General features: G+C 35.0%; 1 protein-coding gene across 3 annotated transcripts; it reads left to right on the forward strand.

Annotated features, from left to right (window-relative positions):
- Positions 1-834: 834 nt before the first annotated feature.
- LOC114400825 lies at positions 835-22,969 on the forward strand. 3 transcript variants are annotated; one of them, XM_028363467.1, is made up of 17 exons: positions 835-1,045; positions 1,853-1,973; positions 2,175-2,263; positions 2,671-2,806; positions 2,887-3,016; positions 5,338-5,431; positions 5,542-5,682; positions 6,868-6,968; positions 8,383-8,496; positions 13,042-13,277; positions 14,219-14,277; positions 14,368-14,553; positions 14,643-14,766; positions 15,465-15,523; positions 16,172-16,311; positions 16,392-16,556; positions 22,314-22,969. In XM_028363467.1, exons 1-17 carry the CDS (start codon positions 979-981, stop codon positions 22,614-22,616), a joined length of 2,265 nt encoding a protein of 754 aa, XP_028219268.1. In that variant the 5' UTR covers positions 835-978; the 3' UTR covers positions 22,617-22,969. The 3 variants fall into 3 exon arrangements, with proteins under 3 accessions (XP_028219268.1, XP_028219269.1, XP_028219270.1); XM_028363468.1 differs by lacking the exon at positions 835-1,045 and having other exon boundaries at positions 2,165-2,263; positions 2,666-2,806; XM_028363469.1 differs by lacking the exon at positions 835-1,045 and having other exon boundaries at positions 2,165-2,263.
- Positions 22,970-23,415: the final 446 nt, after the last annotated feature.

Below are 23,415 nucleotides of genomic sequence, written 5' to 3' on the forward strand. Positions count from 1 at the left end.
GAATATGAATCAGATAAAATGGACATGTCCAAGTGTAATAATCTTTTTATGTTGATAATAACATGATGTCTTGGTTTGTTATGCATAGAGATTTTATTCAATTTAAGTAAAATTATTATTTTGGAAGATATTTGAAGTCTATATAAAAAAAAGAAAAATAAGATATCTCTTAAGATGGATTATTGTTATGGTAGGAGTGTTTGTTATTTAAATTAGTTTTTAAAGAAAAAATCATCCTAATCAAATTAGTCTATATAAATTAGTTTTTAACAAAGGTATAGAAAAGGGAAGTAGGACAAACTGGTAAAAAGATGAAGAGAAAAAGTAAAGTAAAAGAAAAAAAATAATAAGCTAACAGATTAAAAGGATGTGTTTGGTTTGCTTTTTTATTTTCTATTTTTATTTTCTGAAAACTGTTTTTATTTTTAAAAGATTAGAATTTTGAAAATATATTTGGTTTGATTTCTTATTTTCTGTTTTTATGAAATAAAAATACTGAAAATGTATAATATATTGACTTTTTGTTTTTTTGTATTTTGAGATTTGTTTAAAATTACAGCCACCACAATCTCATTTTACCCGAAATGAGCTTCTAACTAAGGATTTATTGTTTTCATTTTCTGGTTGTTTCTTGTTTTCATTTTTATGAAAATATTTTCAAAAATTTAACCAAACACATTTTGATCACTGTTTTCTATTCTCAGTGAAAATAAAAACACAGAAAACAACAACCCAAAGAGTCTATGCTAAATATCACGGTCTTAATTTCTCTCCACCTTATAACCCTTGTAACCCGTCAAGAAGCAAATGGATCGGGTTTGGTCCAAACCCGCTTCATAACTGTCCCTCGATTCGTATTCATACCCTATTGTGCTTGTTTCATTTCACTTTCTTAATCCTTAAACCTTAAATGTTAAAACCCATTACTAGTATACTGCAGCACCGTTCGTTCATTGAAACCACAAACTCCAAACAGAGATGGCTTTGAGACATCGCCGCCTTACGAAGCAACTCTCCAAGTTTCTAACTCCCGTTCTCAACGCAGGTGCTTGTTTTTCTTCATTCATAGGCACTCTCTTTTGGTTTCTCCCAAACATAAAAAAGAAGTTATTAAAACAGAAAAATCATTCTTGTCTTTGTGATATTTTGTTTTATTCACAAATTCCATGCTAAGATTATTTGCCTATTTAGTATGACGTTTAGAAATCATAGCAGATAACTTTTAATGTTCTAGAGTCAAGCTGAATGATTTTTTTTTATTATCGGTAAATGTTAGTTTTTTAGTTTTGTTAGAAATGAGTTGTGGGATTCGAGTGCGCGACCTTTCCCCCTCTCTTCTCCCTTCACCCTTTCCCAATGGGCCAATCTTATATCTCCCCATTGTATCGATTATAGCTTGATATCTGAGAACATAAATTTTCTTCAATCAACGACAGCCAGCTTATCCATATGTTTGTTGAGCATTTAGAAATCCATTGCATGTCTATGCTATGCATGAGTAAATTGAAAAATAGAGCATTAATATCATGGACAAAATGCAAAGGTGAGAGATTCAATATATAAGTCCTAAATTGCAGTATAGTAATTAGTCACTAGTTCTGGTTTCCTTTGTGTTTTGCCTTTGCATCTCTCTCCTTCATCGCCAGAGAATATTTTGTTTTCTTAGGAGTTGTTAGAATTATGAAAGTGCCATGTAAGTTTTGATTATTCTACTTTTGTTTTAATTTGCTCGCTCTTATGTTTATTTATGATACTGAAGTTTGATGATTACAGCATGGTGTTTCTACAACGCTTCAATATATTAATTTTCTGAATGTGATTATTTTTTTTTTTTACTCCCCCCTCTCTCCAGGTAACTGCTGTCAGCAATCTAGCAAAGCTTTAAACTTAGTGGCTTTGTCTATAATGCATATGCCTTCTGCTCAGAGTCCAATTGCTAATTGGACTCAAGTGAGAGGATTTCGTGAATACAGGTAATTTAACTTTGCCCTTCAGAGTATCTGGTGGTGTGGTGATTTTGTGTTTCTTCTGAAGTTTTTGTGACTGACAGCATAGCAAGACAAAGTAAATTGCAGCATTAGTTGTCATTTATGAATGCTAATTTCAAAGCATCATAATTTAGGATTTTCTAGCTTTGTTAGGTTTCCTGACTTCTGATTGGCAGTCTTATTCAGGATCTCAACAAAGTCTGATGAATTATGTGAACCTGCAACTGAAATTGATCTTTTGTCTTTCATTAAGGCTTCACTGGATGAGTTTGAAGGTATTGCTAGTCTACGTCCTTTCATATTTCTTTAAATTGTGAGCCTTTCATATCCTTCAATATTTTATGAGTGTTAGTTATATGATCTAAATCTATTGCTTACTTTTTGTTTTGATAAGCAACTTCTTTTGCTTCATTATATTTTTAAACCTCGTTCATTTCTTCCCATCATTGACATTGATATAGGAGTTCTGCTGAGAACTTTCTTCTTTTGATTTCTATGATTTGCAAATTTTGTATTTTTCAGTTTAGAGAAATGATTATTTGCTCATACTTTTTAGTTTTGAAATTGTGTGCACCATTTTTTTGTGTTGCAATTTTATTGAGTTTTAGATTCAATGAGTTAAATAGTCCATTCTCTCTACTTCTTGCCTATTGAATAATTTGTTCTGTGTTTTAAAGTGCAGGCACCCATCATTATTGGTTAAATAGATCTGACAACAACGACCAACTTTTTGGAGCTGATGGAATATTTTTAGTTCTTTCTGCAAGGGTTTTTGACTGTGGCATTAAGCTTGAAAAATTGAAGACAATTCAAAAGAGGCATACAGAAGTTAAATTTTTTCTTCTCACTTTGTAGGAATGGATTTTTCATAATAATAAAAAATACATTTTGGTGGCAGGTTCCCTCATATTAATATTATGGGTTTGAAAACAATTCACTCTTCTTCTGATCAAGTGCACCTAATCCAGTTACTGATGACAGAAAATATAACATTCCCCATTTTGTTGTCTCGGCAGAAATTTCCTAAGGTTACGTAAATCCCTTGTTTAGGTTCTAAAATATTGTACCTTAAAATTTGTTGCATGCAAAGACTAATTATTCCTATTACACTGAGTTTTGTTTTATCTAACCTGGACGTGGGCTAGATATAAAGGCTCCTTATCTAGTGGTATCTCTTATGGCTCGTGGCGCTCATCTCTCTTATTGTGTCTGGGTTTACTGTTTTAATGATTGGTTTATCAATAGCTATATTGAGCTGTTGTAACTTTGTTTTTGTTCTCTGGTCACATTTCATGGCTATATATACAGATATATATATATATATATATATATATATATATATATATATATTTTTTTTTTTTTTTGCTCGGCAAAAGTAAGTATTATATATATTAAAGAGTACCAGAGGTACTATAGATACATAAAGAGATTGGGTTTGCAGCTGGTTCTGAATACTAGACCAAACATTTATATTAGGAACCTAGCTGACCCCAACATAAGGATTACAAATGCCCTGCACTAATTATTGATATTCCTACAGCTATCATCCTTTCCTAATTATGAAAAGCTTCTGTCAGATGAGTGGACCAGTGGTTGAAATGCAGTGTGAAATCCTTCTCCATAGCTTTAAGCCATGTCCAGGTTAGGAGCACTGCATCATCCAACACTTTACTTCCATCGAAGGTTTGGTTAGCAAAGACTGTCCCATTTCGATGCTTCCAAATGGTCCATGTTAGCGCTACCCACCAGCACTTCCATCTTGTAGCTTTAATTCCAACAGCAGACCCACTATCATGTTGCAGAAAATGGTCCTTCGGGTTTTGTGGGAATACACCCAATGTATTCACCCAGGACAGAGACTCCCACCATAGAGGGAGGGTTTTGCTGCAATTACAGAATAAATGGGTTGGTCCTCCTCCGAGATGTTGCACAATGGACACCGTGAGTCATTTATCTCCACTTGTCTACTTCGCAGATTGGTCCTGGTTGGTAATCGATCTCTAATGAGCCTCGATGCAAACACTGCTGCTTTGGGTGGAATTTTAAGTTTCCATAAGTCCACAAAAGTCCGATCCTCATTTTCCCCCCTTATTGCTCCCAACAATAACTGATACGCAGTTTTCATTGAAAAATTCCCACTTGGATCAGCCTTCCATACCTATGAATCTGGTCTGATTTGGTGTATTGTTATCTGTGTTGTCTCCTCTAGAAATTCTGCAGCCATAGCGATTTCATTTTCAAAAAGAGGTCTCCTCCAGCTGAAATTCCATTCCCACCCTACAGTGTTATGACTCCCCATGCAGCTGATGATTTGCTGTTGTTGATTTGAGTTCTGGTACTGTCTAGGATATTTTGCCATTAGTGGTCTGTCTTCACCTGCCCATATGTCCTCCCAAAATCTGAACTTGTCTCCACATCCCACCCTCCATTCTATCTGATTTTTAAGTACATTTGTGTCCTGCTGTTGGTTGATCATCATAAGGTCCTTCCACCAAGGTGAATGATGCCTGCTTCTTCTTTCCTCATCAAGGGATCTCTACCCGCCACACTTGGAGATTAGTATTCTGGTCCACATCTCTCCATGGTTCTGAAATAATTCCCTTCTCCACTTTCCAAGCAGCGCTATATTGAACGTCCGAAGGTCTTTTATACCTAGTCCTCCTTTGTCTTTTGGGAGACACACTATTTTCCAATTGACTAATGCAATCTTCCTTTGCTCCATTCCTTCACCCCATAAGAATCTACGCTGAATGTTGACCAGCTTATCTACAACTTTGTTGGGTACCCTGAAAAATGAAAAGAAGTAAATGGGAAGCGCTGTTAGGACTGCATTAATGAGAGTGACTCTCCCTCCAAAGGATACGTGTTTTTGTTTCCATCTAGCTAGTTTTGTCTCACACTTCCTAATGATATGTAAATATATACATATATACATACATACTTACATACATACATACATATATATAATAATCCTTGCCTTTGCAAAAAAAAAAGAAAGAAATAATGAGTTTTGTTTGTTTAATTGTTTGCTAAAATATCCCTAGCCCTGCATTTTAAATAGTCATCGTCCACCTCCATCTCATCCTTGGAGCGTCCATTCCCATCATTATCCTCATCATTGAAGCCAAACTCACTGCTGCTGATAATTTGTTAAACATGAGGGGGGCATGCTAAAATATAAACTAGGCATTAATCTTCAACTAATAACTTAAGCTTCTAGCTGAGTTGGTTTGGTCCTTTGATGGTTTTCGTGTATATTGACCGACTGCCCTATCTTTTACTTGTTTACAAATCTATATTTGATGTTGGCATGCACATTTATTTAATGTAATTCTTTTGATACGTGTAGATAGAGAAAGGTGCATGCTACATATTGTTTAAAAATTTTAGAAGCCCAGTAATTTATCATGAGAAGGATGCGGGTCTTGAAATTCTAAGCAAAGGTAATGGTTCATTTTTCATGATTAACATCTTGCAGGCAATGTGATATTTGTCTATTTTTCATGTTTTATGTCTGCATTTTTACAATTTTTGATGCTGGTCTCAAATGTAGCTGTTCAGGAGTTACAAGAGCAACCTGGTGGTGATTCTAAGTCACTTAATGTAGTGAGATGTACGTCTTTGAAGCAAGATGGGATCATTAAGGATGAATGTAGTTTTTCTCCTCTTCAGAATTTACTTCTATATTACCCAGGTAATCAAGAGATGATTTTTCTGTATTTCTTCTATCTCAGACTAGAGTTGAAAGGCAAATTTCCTGAGAATGAGCCAGATAAATCAAGTCTCTGCTCCTTTATCTTTCCTTTTCAAATATTACATCTTAGAATGTGCTTTTGTATATCTTTGTGGAGTGAATTCAATGTTATACCAGGGATACAAAGTTGTTTCTGTTTATGTGAGAAACATAATGATGTGAAATCAGGCATGAAATTCAGTAGGCAATGTATACATTATGCTGCTTAATTAAAATTCTAGCTGTTCAATAGGTTTCCCCTCTTTCTGGCATTTGAACTTGGTATCTCAGGAACTGGAAGAAGGTTAATATAGATACTGGTTTTCAAGATATTAGTGCTCTCCCAAATCTTGATTCCTGAAAAGTTCCCCTTCTCTTGTCCCCTTCCCCACTTTTATTTCTATTACAAGTTACAATCCTAATTCCTAACTAACTACAGCTGTTAATTGGGCAGTTATTAGAAAGTTACTCAATTATACTAGTTTTGAGGCTACGATCCTTTGCTTTTCTTCTGTTCCTCCTTACATATTTCCTCCTAATTTGAGTTCTTAGTTTATTACACACTCTTTTGTTCTATTGTGCAATTCTTTGATGCATTTGATTGAAGCTGAGTGCTCTCCAGACTTGCTCTTTGCATGTAAACTTTTTATGGAACATGGTTATCATTATGTTTCCTTTTGGTGTTATTCTAAGGGATTTCAACATTATTTTGACATTTTTATGTTCATTGTTGTATCTTGTTTTTGCTTTATCCTCCTCATGTTGTAGTTTTAAACTTCCATTCCTAGCTATAAAATACAAGAAGTTAGATACCCTAATATTTGTACAATTTATTTTAAGTAGCATTAGCTGTTATTGACTCGTAACTGCTTAGTGTGGTAACTTAGTTGTTTCCTCTTATGCTTAATACAGGTATTTGTATAAATATATGCATGCACTGATTTTTCACCCAATTTCCTTAAGGAGAGTTATTCATGTTAACAGTTGGCTTAAAATATCATTTGCGTTAGTCCATGTGAAAATTAAATCTGGAGGTTTATAATTAGATAGTAACTAAAAATATTTAGAGATAATATATTTTAAGTCTGTGGTTCTTTTTTGTTGAAACTTTTTAGATATTGCAATTTTCTTTTTCCTATTTTTCAGGTTGCGTCTCCACAGATGAAAGTAATAACCGTCTCTTCTTTTCTGATTGCAATCATCATAGGATTCTTGTATCTGGTGGAAATGGAGAGATTCTGGATTGTGTATGTATACTAATTATTGAAATAAGTGCATTTCAAGATGAATTTTGATTTCAGGTCCTTTATTGATTGACTTATTTTTTCCATGCTATCTAATGATAATAGTTGAAGACTGGATTTTGGTGAAATGCTTGAGAAAAAAAGCACTTAGCAACTCCTATATTTATAAATTACATTAAGAGTAATAAACAACGATGAGCATTATACAAAGTCTATCTATTCATTTATCCTAGACATTAATTTACATTATAGGTACCATTTCCTAATTCCAACACTCCCCCCTCGGGCCTCGAGCTAGTTGAATGCACCAAGCTTGGAACAAATATATTGGATTAGTGGTTCTCTTAGAGATTTTGTTAAGGATGTCTGCAAGTTGATCATTTGAGTTGACAAACACAATAACAATTTCTCTGGACATAACCTTCTCATGAACAAAGCGACAGTTAATTTTTCTCTGTTTTCTCTTCTCATGAAACACTGGATTGGAGGCAATATGAAGAATTACTTGATTAGCACAGTACAACTTCATTTGTTGAACATCACTGTGATTTTAGGGACTGCTGGGGAGAAAAAACAATAGGAGAGGAAGAATAATTCTTGTATATTATTCAGGAATAAAAGATTTACATATATAGGCAAGAATGCCAATTACATAATAAATGCAAAAAGGAAAGTAAATAAAAAGGGATCAGATCAAATCAGAGAGATTTGATTCTGACCCAAAATAATAATCAAATCGGAATAATCTGATCTTGATCCTAATTATTCAATCTTCTAGAAAATTAATTCTAAAAATAAACATTCAGCTGTCTAATTAATTCTTAATATATACATACAACTGTCAACAATCACAAAACTTCAACTCCTAATGAAGTTGTTTAATCTTGATAAGTTCACTTGTAGCTGTAGCTATGGCCCTATATTTTGCTTCTGCACTAGACCCAACAACAACATTTTGCTTACTTCTCCATGATGTATCACGTGGTAGAGCATCTATCAATTTAGTCATGGACTCCTTCAATTGGATACATAGTTCCCTGTAGTAGAGTGTCTATCAGTTGGAGACCCTGCCCAATTTGCATCCAATACCCAGTAACTTGGGTAACTCCTTTATACTCATAACAGTACTTGTCCATGAGCCTTTTAATGTACCTAAGAATATGAACCACTGCATCCCAGTTATCTAGTATGTTTTGTATGGGCACTCTTTCTTTTGCTATCATGTTACAAAAAGTGATTTTTCCATTTAGTTCATAGCTTGATATATATCAGAAGTTATGCAGACAACTCTTTTCAATCATTTGGATGCAAATGTTGGTCACGATAAAATAGCTTTAACTTGGTATTTCATTTTAATATTAGTTTTTAGTATTGACATTGAAACTAAAACTTATAAGGTATGTTCTCTCTTCTCCAGATTGGCTCTTCCCCAGGATTTGAGGATGGAGATTTCGAATCTGCTAAATTAAGGCGTCCTGCAGGTTCATATTACCATGCTACTGAGGATTGCTTATATTTTGTGGATTCAGAGGTATGCATTTGGATGTGTATATTAATTACTATAAGATTTCTACCCAGGTTCATCAATGTTGTGATAAACCGTTTCAGATGTAGAAATTTATACTATGCAAAATTAAAGAAGAATCTCTTTAATAATAAAAGAAAAAAAAAATTGCAAAGAGAATTCTCTATGAATTCTTTATCTCTCACAAGTGTGCTCTCTAAGGGATTTGTATCCTTATGTTTTCTCTAAATGAACTGTTACAATTTCTCTTCACTTATTTATGTTAGAATACAAGCAACACAAGTCTTCCATTATGAATGGTCAATATCAACTAAACCATTGAATCAAGTAATGGATTATAATTATTTACTAAATATAGAAAACCTATTCAAGCCATACGTAACAAATCTCCACATAGGCTTGAATTCCCTATGTCATTTAGTTTTCACCGTCTATCAGTGTTGCTCCACGCATTTCTAGTGTCAAGTAGCACTTGTAATTCCAACTAAGTCCAAACAGTTGGATTTATAAGTGTTACTTGACATTGGAAAAGGGTGGAGCAACAATGATAGACAGTTAAAGCTAAATGACATAGGGAATTCAAGCCAAGGTGGAGATTTGTTAGGTATGGCTTGAATAGGTTTTCTATATTTAGTAAATAATTAAATCTATTACTTGATTTAATGGGTTGGTTGATAATTGACAATTTATAATGCAAGGCTTGTATTCTAGTATAAATAAGTGAAGAGAGAGTGTATCGATTCACTCAGAGAAACATCAGGAGACAAATCCTTTAGAGTGAACACTTGTGAGAGATAAATAATTCTCTATTCATATTTCATAGAGAATTCTTCTTTGTAATTTTGTTCTTTTTACATTAAAGAAATTCTTCTTTAATTTTGCATAGTATGAATTTCTACGTTTGAGATGATTTATCACAATCACATTTTATGAAAACTTTATGTACATTGATTTAAATATCTAATATCAATATCCCTTTCAATGTTTATCTATAGCTCTGTCAAGGCTGCTATATGATTTGTTAAGCCAACTTTCAGGATCTGTATAAATCACAACGTTACCTTTTCTGCAAATTGAATTAAATTATCCTATGGTGTCTTTGAGATGGATCAAAGAATGACATGATTTGCTATAAATGATATTAACTGGAAACATTATCCTTGTGATAAAATAGAATTACATATAACTTTAATAAGGATGTACTGAATTTTAAAGCTATATTCTTTTAAAACTGAAATAAATTGCAATTTAATATATAAGATATATAAGTAGATTTTTTTTTTTTAATTAAGAGTAGTAACATATGATGTAAACAATTTAATAAGAGAATATTAACACATGATGTAAGTATTTTATATACTTAGAGTTGCTTATGGGGTCATATTTGCTGGTAATAAGACTTTCTTGCAGAGGCCTTTTTGGAGTACTAATTATCTGGCAGGGGCCTATGTAAGTTTGGAATAATTAGAGCTTGTAGTATAGAATTGGAGAAATTGATTGGAGCGATGCTTGAGGATGCAACATTGGATGATCTGCTGGTCTGTTGTGTTCATGTTGACATTGGTTTCTCCCCCTTTTGGAAACTAATATAACATTGTAAAAAAGTAACTTAACCAAATGATTAGGCTAGAGAAAGATACAATTTTGTTCAAATACCTGAAAAGGAAAAAAGGCTTGTACAAATCCAGTTGGAAAAAAAATGAAATTTTTACCCATTTTGGTTTAGCATTCGCCCCCCCTTTATATATAGTTTTTATTTCGATCTCTATCATTGTCATATTATGTGTCATATGCAATCAATCGTAAAACAGAACAAAGAAAGTAGTAGTATATCCCTAAGTCTACAGTTAAGGTTTTTTAGCATGGAAATTAAGAAATGCAATTAATATTTTTAATATTTAACAAAAAAAATTATGCAATTTATTAATATATCCCTTGTCTTTCATATTAATTAGATATTTCTCATTTATAATTTGGATAAGGATATAATAGGAAAAAAGTATTTAATATTAGTTGTAAAATGACAATCAAAATCGAATATTTTTTTTTGTTGCTTAAACATCCAACAAACTGAGATTTCAAATTTTATTGGGAATATTTTTTTCATATTTGAAGGAAAGTGAGAGTGATAGGGTGTGCCTCCCTATTAGGGAGGTCTACGTGAGAAGGAAGCAAAAAGGAGTTAGGCAATCATTATCTTTATCTTTTTAGTAGATTATTATCTATCCTTTTAGGAGAACATTATCTTTTCTGTTATTAGGAGATCATTATCTTCATCTTTGTAGTATTTAATTAAGATATTTGTCAATTACTCTCATTATTATTAAGAATGGGGAAGGGAGGCAGAAACTACATATATAGGAGATAATATTTAGAGAGGGGAGGAGAAAAGTATTCTGAATTGTTTAGGAGGTTCCAAGTTCCTCGAATTACCTTGGTTATATTGTTTGTCTTATTTCTTTATAATCAATAATAAATCAGTTTTTCTATTTCTTCTTAATTTCCTGCCTTGTTCATTGCTTCTGACAAGGTCTTGGGCTCATACAACCATAATTCAGCAGAAATCTCTTCTTTTAGCCCATTGATGAAAATTCCCATCAAATACTGCTCATCTAACCCCTTCACAGACCTTGCATATTTCTCAAACTGTGTCATGAATTCGTGAACAGCTTGATCTTGTTTGAGTGTTAACAAGGATTCAAATGAGTTTACCATGGATGCTGGTTGGAACCTCTGTATGAGGGCATCTTTAAAATCTGTACCCAGATTTCAAATCAAGTTTAGAAAAAACAACAGCCTTCCCTAACTCACCCAGTAACTCAATCACTGGAATTGGGAATTTGTCTGGCACCGCCAACTTATTAAGGGATCTATAATCAACACAAAATCTCCACCTCTCAAGCTTCTTCTTGACTAATATGATGGGGCTGGCATACAGATTGGTGCTGGGCTGGATAAAGCCAGATGACAACAATTCTCTGACCAACTTCTCTATTTCTTCCTTCTGGTAATGTGGATACTTATAAGGTCTCAAATTAGGAATTTGAGCCGCAGGTTTGGTGATAATCACATGATCTTGTCTCCTCATGTGTGGCAGCCCTTGTGGGGTCTGAAAAACTGACGTGTATGCCTCCAACACCTCCTGAACATATTGTGGAATAGTGATTTGTTCTTCAGAATGCTCAACCTGATTGCACTCTAAAATAAAGCCAAGGCCTTGATCTTGTAAGGCCCCTTGGATGAGCTTAATAGAAGCCGATGCCTTGATCATTTTTGGATCTGCCTTCAGCACTGTAGTCTCTCCTTGTACCTTCAGCACTGTAGTCTCTCCTTGTACCTTCAGCTTCGTGGTTAGATCACCAAAATTGGCCTTAACTTCGCCCAAGGTTGCCAACCACTCCAACCCCAGCTCCATGTCTACTCCCCCCTAAGCCAAATAGGTAGAAATCCTGCTGAATGCAGAGTTCTTGAACTTGTAAGTGCACTGATTTGCATATCCCTCTGCAGCTAACCTTACCCTTATCTCCTACTTCTAAAAGATATGGATAAGTTTCAGTGACTGGTAATTGTAGTCTTTCCACCCTCTTTGTTGAGATAAAATTGTGTGTAGCACCACAGTCAATCAATACTACCACCTGACAGCCCCTTAGTAACTTGAGGGATTTCTATGTGGTAATCCCTCGATGTTGTGCAAAGACAGTTGTGGCCACAAATCTCCTGCAGATTTTGGTTCTCACCCTGATTTCTGTCTTCTTCAAAATCTTCAAGGATCATTACATTAAGCTGTTTGTTTTTGCATATATGGTTAGGCCCAAATTTCTCATTACAGTGAAAAGACTCCCCTGTTCTCGTCTTTTCCTGCAACTCTGCTTGCATCAATCATTGGAAGGTACTCCTGCCCCTTGCGGTGTTGCTGTTACTTCCATTATTAACGAAGGCTTGGGAAACAGAACTGCTGCTCTAATACCAGTTATAGAACCCAAACCAAAAGAAGTAGCAGAACTGATTTATTATTGAAGATAAAGAAATAAGAGAAACAATATTACCCTGGTAATTCGAGGAACTTACAGCCTCCTAAACAATTCAGAATACTTTTCTCCTCCCCTCTCTAAATATTATCTCCTATATATATAGTTTCTGCCTCCCTTCCCCAATCCTAATTATAAGAGTAATTGACAAATATCCTAATCAAATCCTAAAAAGACAAAGATAATGATCTCCTAATAACAGAAAAGATAATGATCTCCTAAAAAGATAGAGATAATAATCTCATTAAAAGATAAAGATAATGATTGCCTAGCTCCTTTTTGCTTTGCTTCTCATGTAGACCTCCCTAACAGGGAGCACACCCTTTCAGAGAGACAAGTAGTTTTTAACACTTTATCCTTGGAAGTGCTTTGATTACTGGGTGTATATAGATTATTAGCCAATGTAAAATAAATAGTTTTTTCCTCAAATTTATTTTTATGGTAATACTAAATCACATATTTATTTAGCTATATCTATTGATAGAGTTGTCTCTTATTTCTTATATTCTGGTTCTTTTCTAAGAACGATGCTATCAGGAAAGCTGACATGGGAGCACGGACAGTGGAGACTCTCTATCCTACAAGCGCCCCTAACAAGGGAGGTATTCAAATATGGAATTGGATCATGAGTAAGCTTGGTTTAGAAAGCAGTGGGAAGACCAGTGTTCAGGAAAGATCTGAAGTATTTGATTCTAAATTATATTTCCCATGGCATTTGCTGAAATCACCTGATGACACATTCTACATTATGGACCGAAGGTGAAAAAGTGTTTTTATTACCTTTTTGTTAAAATGCTACTAACTCCCAGTCCCCTACCCCTGCCTGACTTGAGAAGTTTCAAAGATTTGATGGGGTGATAGGAAACAGTTCCTATCTATGAAAGGGAGATTGTATTGATGGTGGAATTTGGATAGAATTACAGACAAATTTTGAGCATTACATGCTCTCAGCCACACTTAGTCTTGGATGATCCAACGTAAAAAGCTGAAACTGAATAGAATGTACCCCTCTTTCTGTATGTTGTGTCTGATCTATATTCTTTCTCTTCCATATTCTATACTCTCAATAACTCCAACCCAACCTTCTTCACTTACATTACAATGTTACTTGTATTTGCATCTAAGCTCTAGTAGTCTTAGGCTTCATGTGTAAACCTGTAATACCTTATCCTTGGATGCATCCTGATGAACTTTGTTTTGGAACCATGGTTCTATTATGCAGAAACTCTAAAACCTAGTCTAGATCACCTGATATTTTCAGTAAAATCAAGCTATCATGTAAGAATGGCTTGCCCAGACATATGTTTAGTTTTTTTGTCTGTGTCTGCATTGGAGGTTAGAGAAAAAATTCTTCATCTCAGGAACATTGAAATGAGAGAAAGGCACGAGTCTTTTATTGAAACTATAAAGTAAAAATGAAAGCCACTGGTTCTTACCCTTTTTACCTGAACCCTTTTAACAACAAAATGTCTGTTGTGTGTCCATAGACAAATGATAAGAAGTAAAAAATAGAAAGCTTTTTTAAGAATACTTCCACAATATCCCTTGTGCCTCATTGTTCATTTTAATTTCAAATCTTGCCTTCTGTTGAACATCTTTCTTGATTCCTTCTAATTTTCGTTTTTTAATAACTAAGTTTGTCTTGGGTTAAGAGTGATAGTAGATGTTTCATTTTGTTGCTCGTATATTGTTACTTTTAGGTTTCAAACTTTGTGGGTCATGGATATCAATTCAGGAAAGATAGATGAAGTTTTTGAAGGTTTGTTTCAATATTGGTTCATTTGGTTAAACAATCTTGCATCTAGCTAGAACTGATGGGTTCTTTGTAATATTTCTTACCTAAAAATAGGTTCCCCTAGAATTCTTAAGATCTGTGGACAGCTAATCATGAAAAGTTTGTCCATCATAGATCAGATTCCTAGTGATTGGTTTCAACAGCAAACTAAGAATGGCTTTTTGCTGGGGGGCCTACAGCATTCTGATCTTTTATCTTCACTGGCAACTTTGCATAATCACATTTTCATTTGTGATCCAGGTATTCTTTTCCCCCTTTTAATCAATGCTTTCTTGTTGTGTGGTTACAATGTTAGAGATTATTCACTCCCAATTTTTGTGTCTCACTAGTTGGACAGAGGATTCTGAAGGTTAATCGAGAATCTGGGGTTTGTTCAAACTTCTGGTTATCTAATTTAGGGATACTTGGATTACCTTATTGGCTGAATTTCCCCCTGGAGACATTTTATGCTGTGTAAGTTATTTGTCATCAAACTTTATATTCTTTTATTCACAAATTCCCATTTTGCTGTTTCAGTGCATGTTAAAATGTACGATATTGGAGTAATGTACAGAGAGTTGCAGTATTCAACTGCACTCTCAGTTAAGTAAGTCAGTTAGGGGTTAGTTTACTACTTGAGTTAGTTTTTATAACTAACTATTCTAGCCTATATACTACCAAACTTTATTACAGAGTTCAGTGGCTTAATATCATTTTACACTTCTCTTTATCGATTTTCTCTGTCTCAAAAATATCTCTCTTATCCCCTTTTATGATTCTGTTAGAAATCTGATATACAATTGTTTCCAGGGAAACTGTTAAGATTCTGCATCGGGTAGGCATATGCCCATAGTACTCCTTATAATGATTTGGGAAATCCTCTTCCCTTGTGTAAGATTTGGCATTGAGTCAGGGCTAGTATATTCTAAATTCAAAGACTATCCATTCTTGATGTTAGGCCACCCAACCACTTTTATCCAGTCTTACAAACTTCATGATCAAGACATCTAGTCCTGGGTGTGTTAAGATGCTTGGCTAGGCATATGGCTGTAGTGTTTCTTGTAATGACTTGGGAAATCCTTCTCCCATGAGCGACATTTGAGAGATAAGCCTACTCTGTTCTCAGTTCTAATAGAAACACAAACTTTTTTTTTATCATACTGGTTTGACAGGGCAAATGGACTTTCGGGTACACCAATTGATCATCTGCAACATTTTGATTTGCTACCAGGTTATTTTACATTTTAATATTTTGTATTTATGAATTTAAAATTTTAAACATTATGTCATGAATCAGTTGAATTGAAACATTCTAGTTATTATGTAAATTATTTGATATCAGTTATAGTGCTTATGGCATCACTCCGTTTATGGATAGTTTGGACTACGAACAAGTGAACAGTGAGAGAGAGAGAGAGAGAGAGAGAGACCAAGTGCTGTATTATCTGTATTTAAAACGATCATTAATTACAGTGATGGATTTCAGTTTTTATACTGATACAAGAGGTTGCAACTGAAATTTCAGTTGTAACAGACCTCATAGTGACTTCCCAGACATGCCAGCTGCCTACAAACTAACTGAACAGCCTAGAAAAATACTTTGTGCTCGCAGGCCCGGCAGCCTATATTTAGATTTCTAAACAACCTAGAAGGACTCGTAGGCCCAGCAGCCAATACAATTAGATTTTGCATCAGATTATGCTACTATTTCTCTAATAATACTTTCAGTAGACTTGTTAAAACATCGAGTATTATGAACTAGATATGCTGTTTTTATATCTTTTAAATTCTTATGTTTTGTACGTAATCATCAACAACAATGTAATGCTATAACAATATTATTTCTGGTGATCTAGAACCTTTCTGCAATGTGTCACAGGCAGAATTGACATAAATTTGAGGGTTGATCTTCCTATGGATATTGAGCTTGTTGTACCATTACAAGAATCCTGTATATGGTATCAAGCAAGAGGTGCAGCTACTGAAACTTCTGGAATGGATGAGGTTTCCTTAAACAAGGTTCTTTTACAACTGGGAACTTTCTTTAGCGAAGTAGTCTGATTCTACATTTTCAGTAACTTAATTTCTTCTTTCTGCAGAGTGGCCTTGCACAACAGTGGTATGATGAATTAGATGATCTTGCTGCTCCAAAACCTGAATCTGAAATAAATGTTCAAGATGATAATCTGGATAAAAAATCGGTAGTGGAAGATGAGAAAGTTCCCTTTAGCGTTGGAGTCTTTACTAGCCCCGGAACAAGTGAGGTATGCTTATCTATTTTGGTCTTGTCTGGTACTGGTCATTTGATTATCATATTAGAAGCAGCATGTAGAAAAGATACAAGAGAGAAAAAGGATTTGTATATTGATTTAGGAGAAAATACAAAAGCCACCTCAATCTCTTACAAGAGTAGTACTTATACAACTGAGATTCAGTTGTAACTGAAAATACAAGAATCAACTAAATAATGGCAACTGTCAACTAAATACAGTTACTTAAGCTAACTCGAGTTAATCACTCATATACACTTACACCCTCCTGCAAACTCAATGGGGCTATGAAACCAAAGGAAGCTCAGCAACATTGAGTTTGGAACTCGGATAAGCAAACCGAGTAGGAGGCAAGCGCATAGTAAGTAGATCTGCCCATTGATCTATTCCAGGAATATGTTGAACTATTAGCTGCCTAGTCAGAACTTTTTAATGAAAAAAAAACACATCCAACTCCATGTGTTTTGTTCTAGCATGCAGAACTGGATTATGTGTTAATTGAACAACACTGGAGTTGTCACAGAGCACAAGAGGTGTAATATGAGGAACTGCAAGTTCCTTAAGAATAGTCTGAATCCATAGAATATCAGCTGTGACAGCAGACAAGCTTCTGTATTGTGCCTCTGTGCTGGATTTAGAGACTACTTTCTGCTTTCTGGACCACCAAGATATCAAGTTGGAACCACCATACACTGCTGCACCAGATTTAGAGTGCCTATCATCAGGGTCTGAAGCCCAGTCAGATTCACAGAAACCTCAAATGAGAAGAGGTTTATGAGGTGAGGCAGGATACAGAATAAGTCCTGAATGTAAAGCACCCTTAAGATACCTTAAAATTCTTTTTACTGCTGTCCAGTGGGATTCAAGAGGTGAAGAATGAACTGGCAAACTTTATTAACAGCAGAACTTAACTCTGGATGAGTGATAGTTACATACTGAAGAGCTCCAACAACAGATCTGTAGAAAGACGCATCTTGTAACAGATCAGAACCATCCTTTGACAGCTTGCAACTAGAAGTCATAGGTGATGAAATTGGTTTTGCCTCCAACATATTTGTTCTGGTTAACAGATCCCTGATGTACTTGTATTGGGTCATTAAAGGAGCTCCACTGGACAAAGAATGTACCCCAATGCCCAAAAAATAATCCAAAGAACCCAGCTGTTTGGGAGAGAAAGTGGCATTGAGTTGCTGAATCAGTTTTTGAACTAAAGAGGAATTGCCAGTAACAATTATATCATCCACATGGACTAAGATGCAAATGATCGTTGATGAAGCCTTTAAATAAACAAAGATGGATCACACTGTCAGTAAAACCTAACTGTTGTAAAGTGGATTTAACCCTCTCAAACCGAGCTCTAGGAGCTTGTTTTAAACCATAAATGACTTTATGTAATTTACAGACAAGTGATTTATCAGATGTCTCAACCTGAAGGTTGAATCATATAAACTTCCTCTTCTAGAAAGGCATCAAGGAAGGCATTATTCACATCTAATTGCTGCAAGGGCCACTTATTAGTAATAGCAAGAGTAAGAATCACTCTGATTGTTACTGGTTTAATCACAGGAGAGAAGGTTTCATGAAAATCAAATCCAAACTTCTGATTAAACCTCCTTAGCCACCAATCTGGCTTTGTATTTGTTTACACTTCCATCAGAGTTTTCTTTAACTCCGAACACCCATTTATGACCAATGGCATTTCTATTTGGAGGAAGAGGAACCATAGTCCATGCTTTGTTTCTCTAAAGAGCATGAAACTCATCATTCATGGCAGAATGCCACTTAGAATCTTGAAGGGCTTGTTTGACTGACTTTGGTTCAGCAAGAGCAATCAGTAAAGAAAGATGAATTTGTGGCTGAATGATACTATCTTTAGCTCTTGTGATCATAGGATGAATATTATCTGGTCTAGCAAGAAGTTGCTGTGATGAATTCGGTGATTCAGTTGCAGATGATTGAGGATGATCATCAGACTGTACAGTACCAGAAGTCCAGAATTGGCATTTCCAGTAGCAGTAGAAGCTGCTTTATCATTAATGAAAGACTGTTGAGGATCATGAGAAGTCACTGTGTCATGAATAGGAGACTGTGGGATAGCAATACTAGAAATATGAGACTCAACATGAGATGGTGAGACATGACTTGAAGACTGATTATGATTGGGAGGTGTGTTTAAAGAAGAATTTGGTACAATGATGGGTAAGACAGTGGAAAAGGAATCGGTAGAAATGGAATCAGTGGTAGTGATGGGAAAAAGTTTAGGATAAGGAAAACAATGTTCATTAAAATGACATCCTTTGAAATAAAAATTCTACCAGAAGAAGACATGCACTTATAGCCGACTGGGTGAGTATCCCAAAAACACTCATTTTGTGGATCTGAATTCAAGTTTATGTGAATTATAAGGACGCAAAAAGGGATAACAACAATCAAACACTCTTATGAACTGATAATCAGGGTCAGTTTGAAAAAGACATGGTAAGGAGTATCAAATTTAAGAGGAGCTGAAGGCAAACTGTTTATAAGATACACTGCTGTTAACAAGCCCAAAAAGATAATGGAAGGGAAGCATGGCTAAGAAGAGACAGCCCTAACTCAACTATGTGACGATGTTTTCTGTCCACAACACCATTTTGATGATGTGTGTGTGGACAGTAATGACACCCAACTCAGACAAATATGAAGAAGTGCAAAATTCACCTCCCAAATCTGTTTGAATAGCTTTAAGCTGTTCGTTAAACTGTAATTCAACAAGTGATTTGAATTGTTTAAAAACAGATAAAGCATCAGATTTGATCTTTAAAAAATATATCCAAGTAAATCTGGAATAAGCATCAACAAAATACATATAATAGTGAAAATTGCAATGAGAATTCACAGGAGCAGGACCCACAAGTCACTGTATATTAATTCCAAAGGAGAACTGTACACAGTTTGAGAAGGCTTAGAAGGAAAGTGATGAATCTTGCCAACACAAACAAGCAGAACAAAAGGGCAGTCATCTTTAACAGGAAACTTCAAATTACAGTGATGAAGAACAAGCTTTAAAGCTTGGAAATTGGGGTGTCCTAGCCTAAGGTAGCTGAGTTAGGCACTTTATTATTACAATCATCAAAAGAAACAGTATTTATTCAATAAGGATCAGTAACTGGAGAAGACACATCTGAGCAGAATTGAAGATTTGGAAACTGATATAAGCCATCAGAAGCAACATTTCCTTGGAGAAGGATTTTATTGGAATCCTGAGATTTAACAAGGTATTGATTAGCATGGAATTCAAAGAAAACATGATTATCTTTGGAAAATTTTCTCACAGTAATTAGGTTTTTTGTGATTTGAGGAACATGAAGAATGTTTTTAAGGAACGGTTTTATATCAGGACTAAAAGGTGATGTAAAATTTGAATGACCAGAGGCTGAGATATTCAGACATTGTCCATTACCACCAATGAAGATCTGATCTGGACCTTCAAAAGGTGAATTCTGTTGAATGTTCTGAGAATTGTTGGTCACATGAAAGGATGCTCCTGAGTCTGCCAGCTGGATGAAGAAGCAGCAGAGTCAGAGTTAGCCACTGAGAGGATGCAGGATTTTGATTTTGGTGAGTTCCAATTGGAATTATTCCAATTCTGATTTGAATTCTGATTCCAGTTTTGATTCTGATTCTGAGACCAGTTAGAGCAATTGCCACTATTTCCATTGAATCCATAATTTCCACTATTGGAAGCTTGATATTGAGGATTGAACCTATTGTAACAAGTAAGAGCCATGTGGCTATACTTGAAACAGACCTGGCATTGAACTGAGCTTCGGCCACCACCGCGTCCACCATGACGGTTGAAACTTCCTTCTCCGCGGCCATTATGACCACCAGAACCTCTAGAATCTGAGGAATACATACACTGCATTACTATCTGAGGACTGATATGAACTATCAGTAAATTGCGAGAAACTTGCTTGAGTAAGATTCACAGAAGGCGCAAAGGTGTTACTTGAAGAATCAAGTTTATTGTATTTCCTAAGTCTCAGTTCCTGTGCAAGAATGAGACCTTCAGCCTCTACGATGGTGATAAGAGGGAGACGACTTTCAATGAGAGCAATAATCCATCTGTTCACGATAAGTAGCAGCATCTCCGATAGAAGCAAGTTTATCGATGAGCACCTTAATGCGAGAAAGGAATTCCGAAACATGACGATTATCAAGAGTAGTGTGATGAAGCACCGATCGAAGCTGACGTGCCTTCGTCCGAGTCTGATGATGAAAATAAGCGTGAATCTTGTCCCATACTTGATACAAATGAGTTGATCTCAGAACACGAGCAAGGATCGAACTCAAAAGTGTGAATTGAAGCCAAACAAGCATAAATTTATCTTGCTTCTGCCACATCAAAAACAGAGGATTGACGTGATCAAGATCATGATTTGCATCAGAAAGATATCGGGGAGGGATCTGAGGATTAGCTACAAAGCAATTGAGTCCAAGTGCAGTGATTGCTGGCTTGATTTGCTGTCGCCATAGCAGAAAATTCTTATCATTCAACTTTTCTGTGATTTGATGCAAAAAAAAAATTATGTTGGAAATGACGAAGCTGGAACATCTTGATTCATTGGAATCGAATTGACTGGAATTGTGCCGAATTTGTTCGGAATCGTGCCAGAGTTGATCGGAATCTCACCGGTGTTAATCGGAATCGAACCATAGTTTGCAGAAGCCATGAAAATGGATTAGAGGGCTCTGAATACCATGTAGAAAAGATAGAAGAGAGAAAAGGGATTTGCATATTGATTTAGGAGAAAATACAAAAGCCACCTCAATCTTTTACAAGAGTAGTACTTGTACTACTGAGATTCAGTTGTAACTGAAAACACAACTGTCAACTAACTACAATTACTTAAGCTAACTCAAGTTAATCACTCATACACTTACAGAACATAACAAGACTGGAATTTGAATGATGTGTTTTGTTCTTTGATCAAAGCGCTCCTCTTCTCGTCATGATGACATTCTCTTAAATTTCCTTTGAACTACTTCATTAGTCAATAGATCAATAGTTGTAATGACTTGGACAATCCTGTTGTTGGAATTAGTTGTTAAATGCCTATTGGAATTTGTAGCAATTAATTTTGAGATTCATGTGTGTATTCTGTTGCTATTCTTGTGCCTAGAAAATACCATGCATGTATTAGGAACTAGAATAATTATTATCTCCTTGTAAACTATAAAACATGAAACACTGCATCAGATTGGCCTGTGGGTGTTGGCACTGCTCCTACACCGACACATCTCGGCAAGTGTCTGAATTAAAAATGTATTTTTTTTCCTGGCTTGGACACGGCTCAGACTCAGACCAAGACAATGAGCAGACACCTTTTTTGGCTGGACACCGTTACATAATTTTTTAGGCTTAAATATATTTTGTCCCTCAAATTTAGGAGTATCTCTTTTTAGTTCCCGAAATTAAAATTTGTATTTTTTAGTCTCCAAAATTTGTGACATGTTTTTTTAGTTGCTCCTAACTGATTTTTGGTGGTTTTGATGCACAATTTGTAGCAGTTTTTGACTGTAGGAGAGACTACAAAAAACATTTCTTGATTTGAGAGACCAAAAAATGCAAATGTTAATTTGAGGACTAGAAAACACAAACCCCTTGATTTGAGGGACTAAAAACATATCTAAGATATCTTTTTTTTATATAAAAAAGTCGTGAGCTGCTTCAAAGGATTATATACTTATTTTACTCATTTCATACAGGTTATAATTTATGCTGCACTGTATTGTAAACTTAGAAGTGTCCCAAAGTCAAATGAAGGCAACCGGGAGGAACATGCAGCAAGGATTCTTGATATTTTGAGCTCCAAGAGATCTGGGAAAATAGAGAGAGATTTATGGAAGGCATTTTTATTGCAATCTAAGGGTGATTTGAGAGATCTTATTTTCATGAAACCGCTACACATTAGATTAAGGTTAAGTTGTCAGGATCATCCAAAGGCTGATAACGGAAGGGATTTTATCTTAACAGACTCTTCAATTAAGGTGGACGTATTGCTCAATTGACAGTAGATTCAGCTGCACAGTTGCATTTTTTATTCCTATCACATGTTTTATTGTTTGTACTGTGTCATCACTTGGTGTTTAGTAACCTGTGTCTCATTGCTATTTATTAGCTGGAGAAGGTTATTTACCAAAATACATTTTATTATTTGAAAATTTGATTTCATGTGCTTGGCTTTTTTAGCCGGGACTATATTGTTGCCTGACGGTAGAGTCAGTTCTTGAAGACCTCAATGGCTTATAAATGAAGTGAGGGTTTCTCCTTTGGATATTTTTTTTCTTTGTGGTGTTGATAAACTGTATCCTCTAAGTTCAAACTGATAGGAGATTGATTCTTCCAAGATCATTAAAGTGAATTCCTCTTCTAATAAACATTTTGTGTACACCAGCCCATCTTAAGTGTTGACTTCAAACAACACCACTACCAAAGCACCAAGTTCCAACAAAAAATAGTAAAACACACTTCGCCTTGGAGTAAAGTTATAGTGTTGCTATACTGAAATAGGTAACAATACTTCAAAAGCACTTGGTCTTTGACTAAGTAAGATAGTTCTTACACTCAAGATTGATTCTTGTCAAGATCTAATACTAGAGATATACATGACATCTCCACTGTGTAAGATCGGTTCTTACATAAGAATCCTCAAGATTTGTTTCATTTAAATAAGATATATATTTTTAAATTTCTCTTTCATAAAATTTTAATAAATGGACATTGAAAGACTTACAAAAAGTGGTTTAAGAATTCAAAGTAGGTTTTACCATTAGAGCAACAAACGGAGAGATCTTGAATCACATGTAA

The sequence above is a fragment of the Glycine soja genome, chromosome 19 (assembly GCF_004193775.1).
Source record: "Glycine soja cultivar W05 chromosome 19, ASM419377v2, whole genome shotgun sequence".
Taxonomy (NCBI): Eukaryota; Viridiplantae; Streptophyta; class Magnoliopsida; order Fabales; family Fabaceae; genus Glycine; species Glycine soja.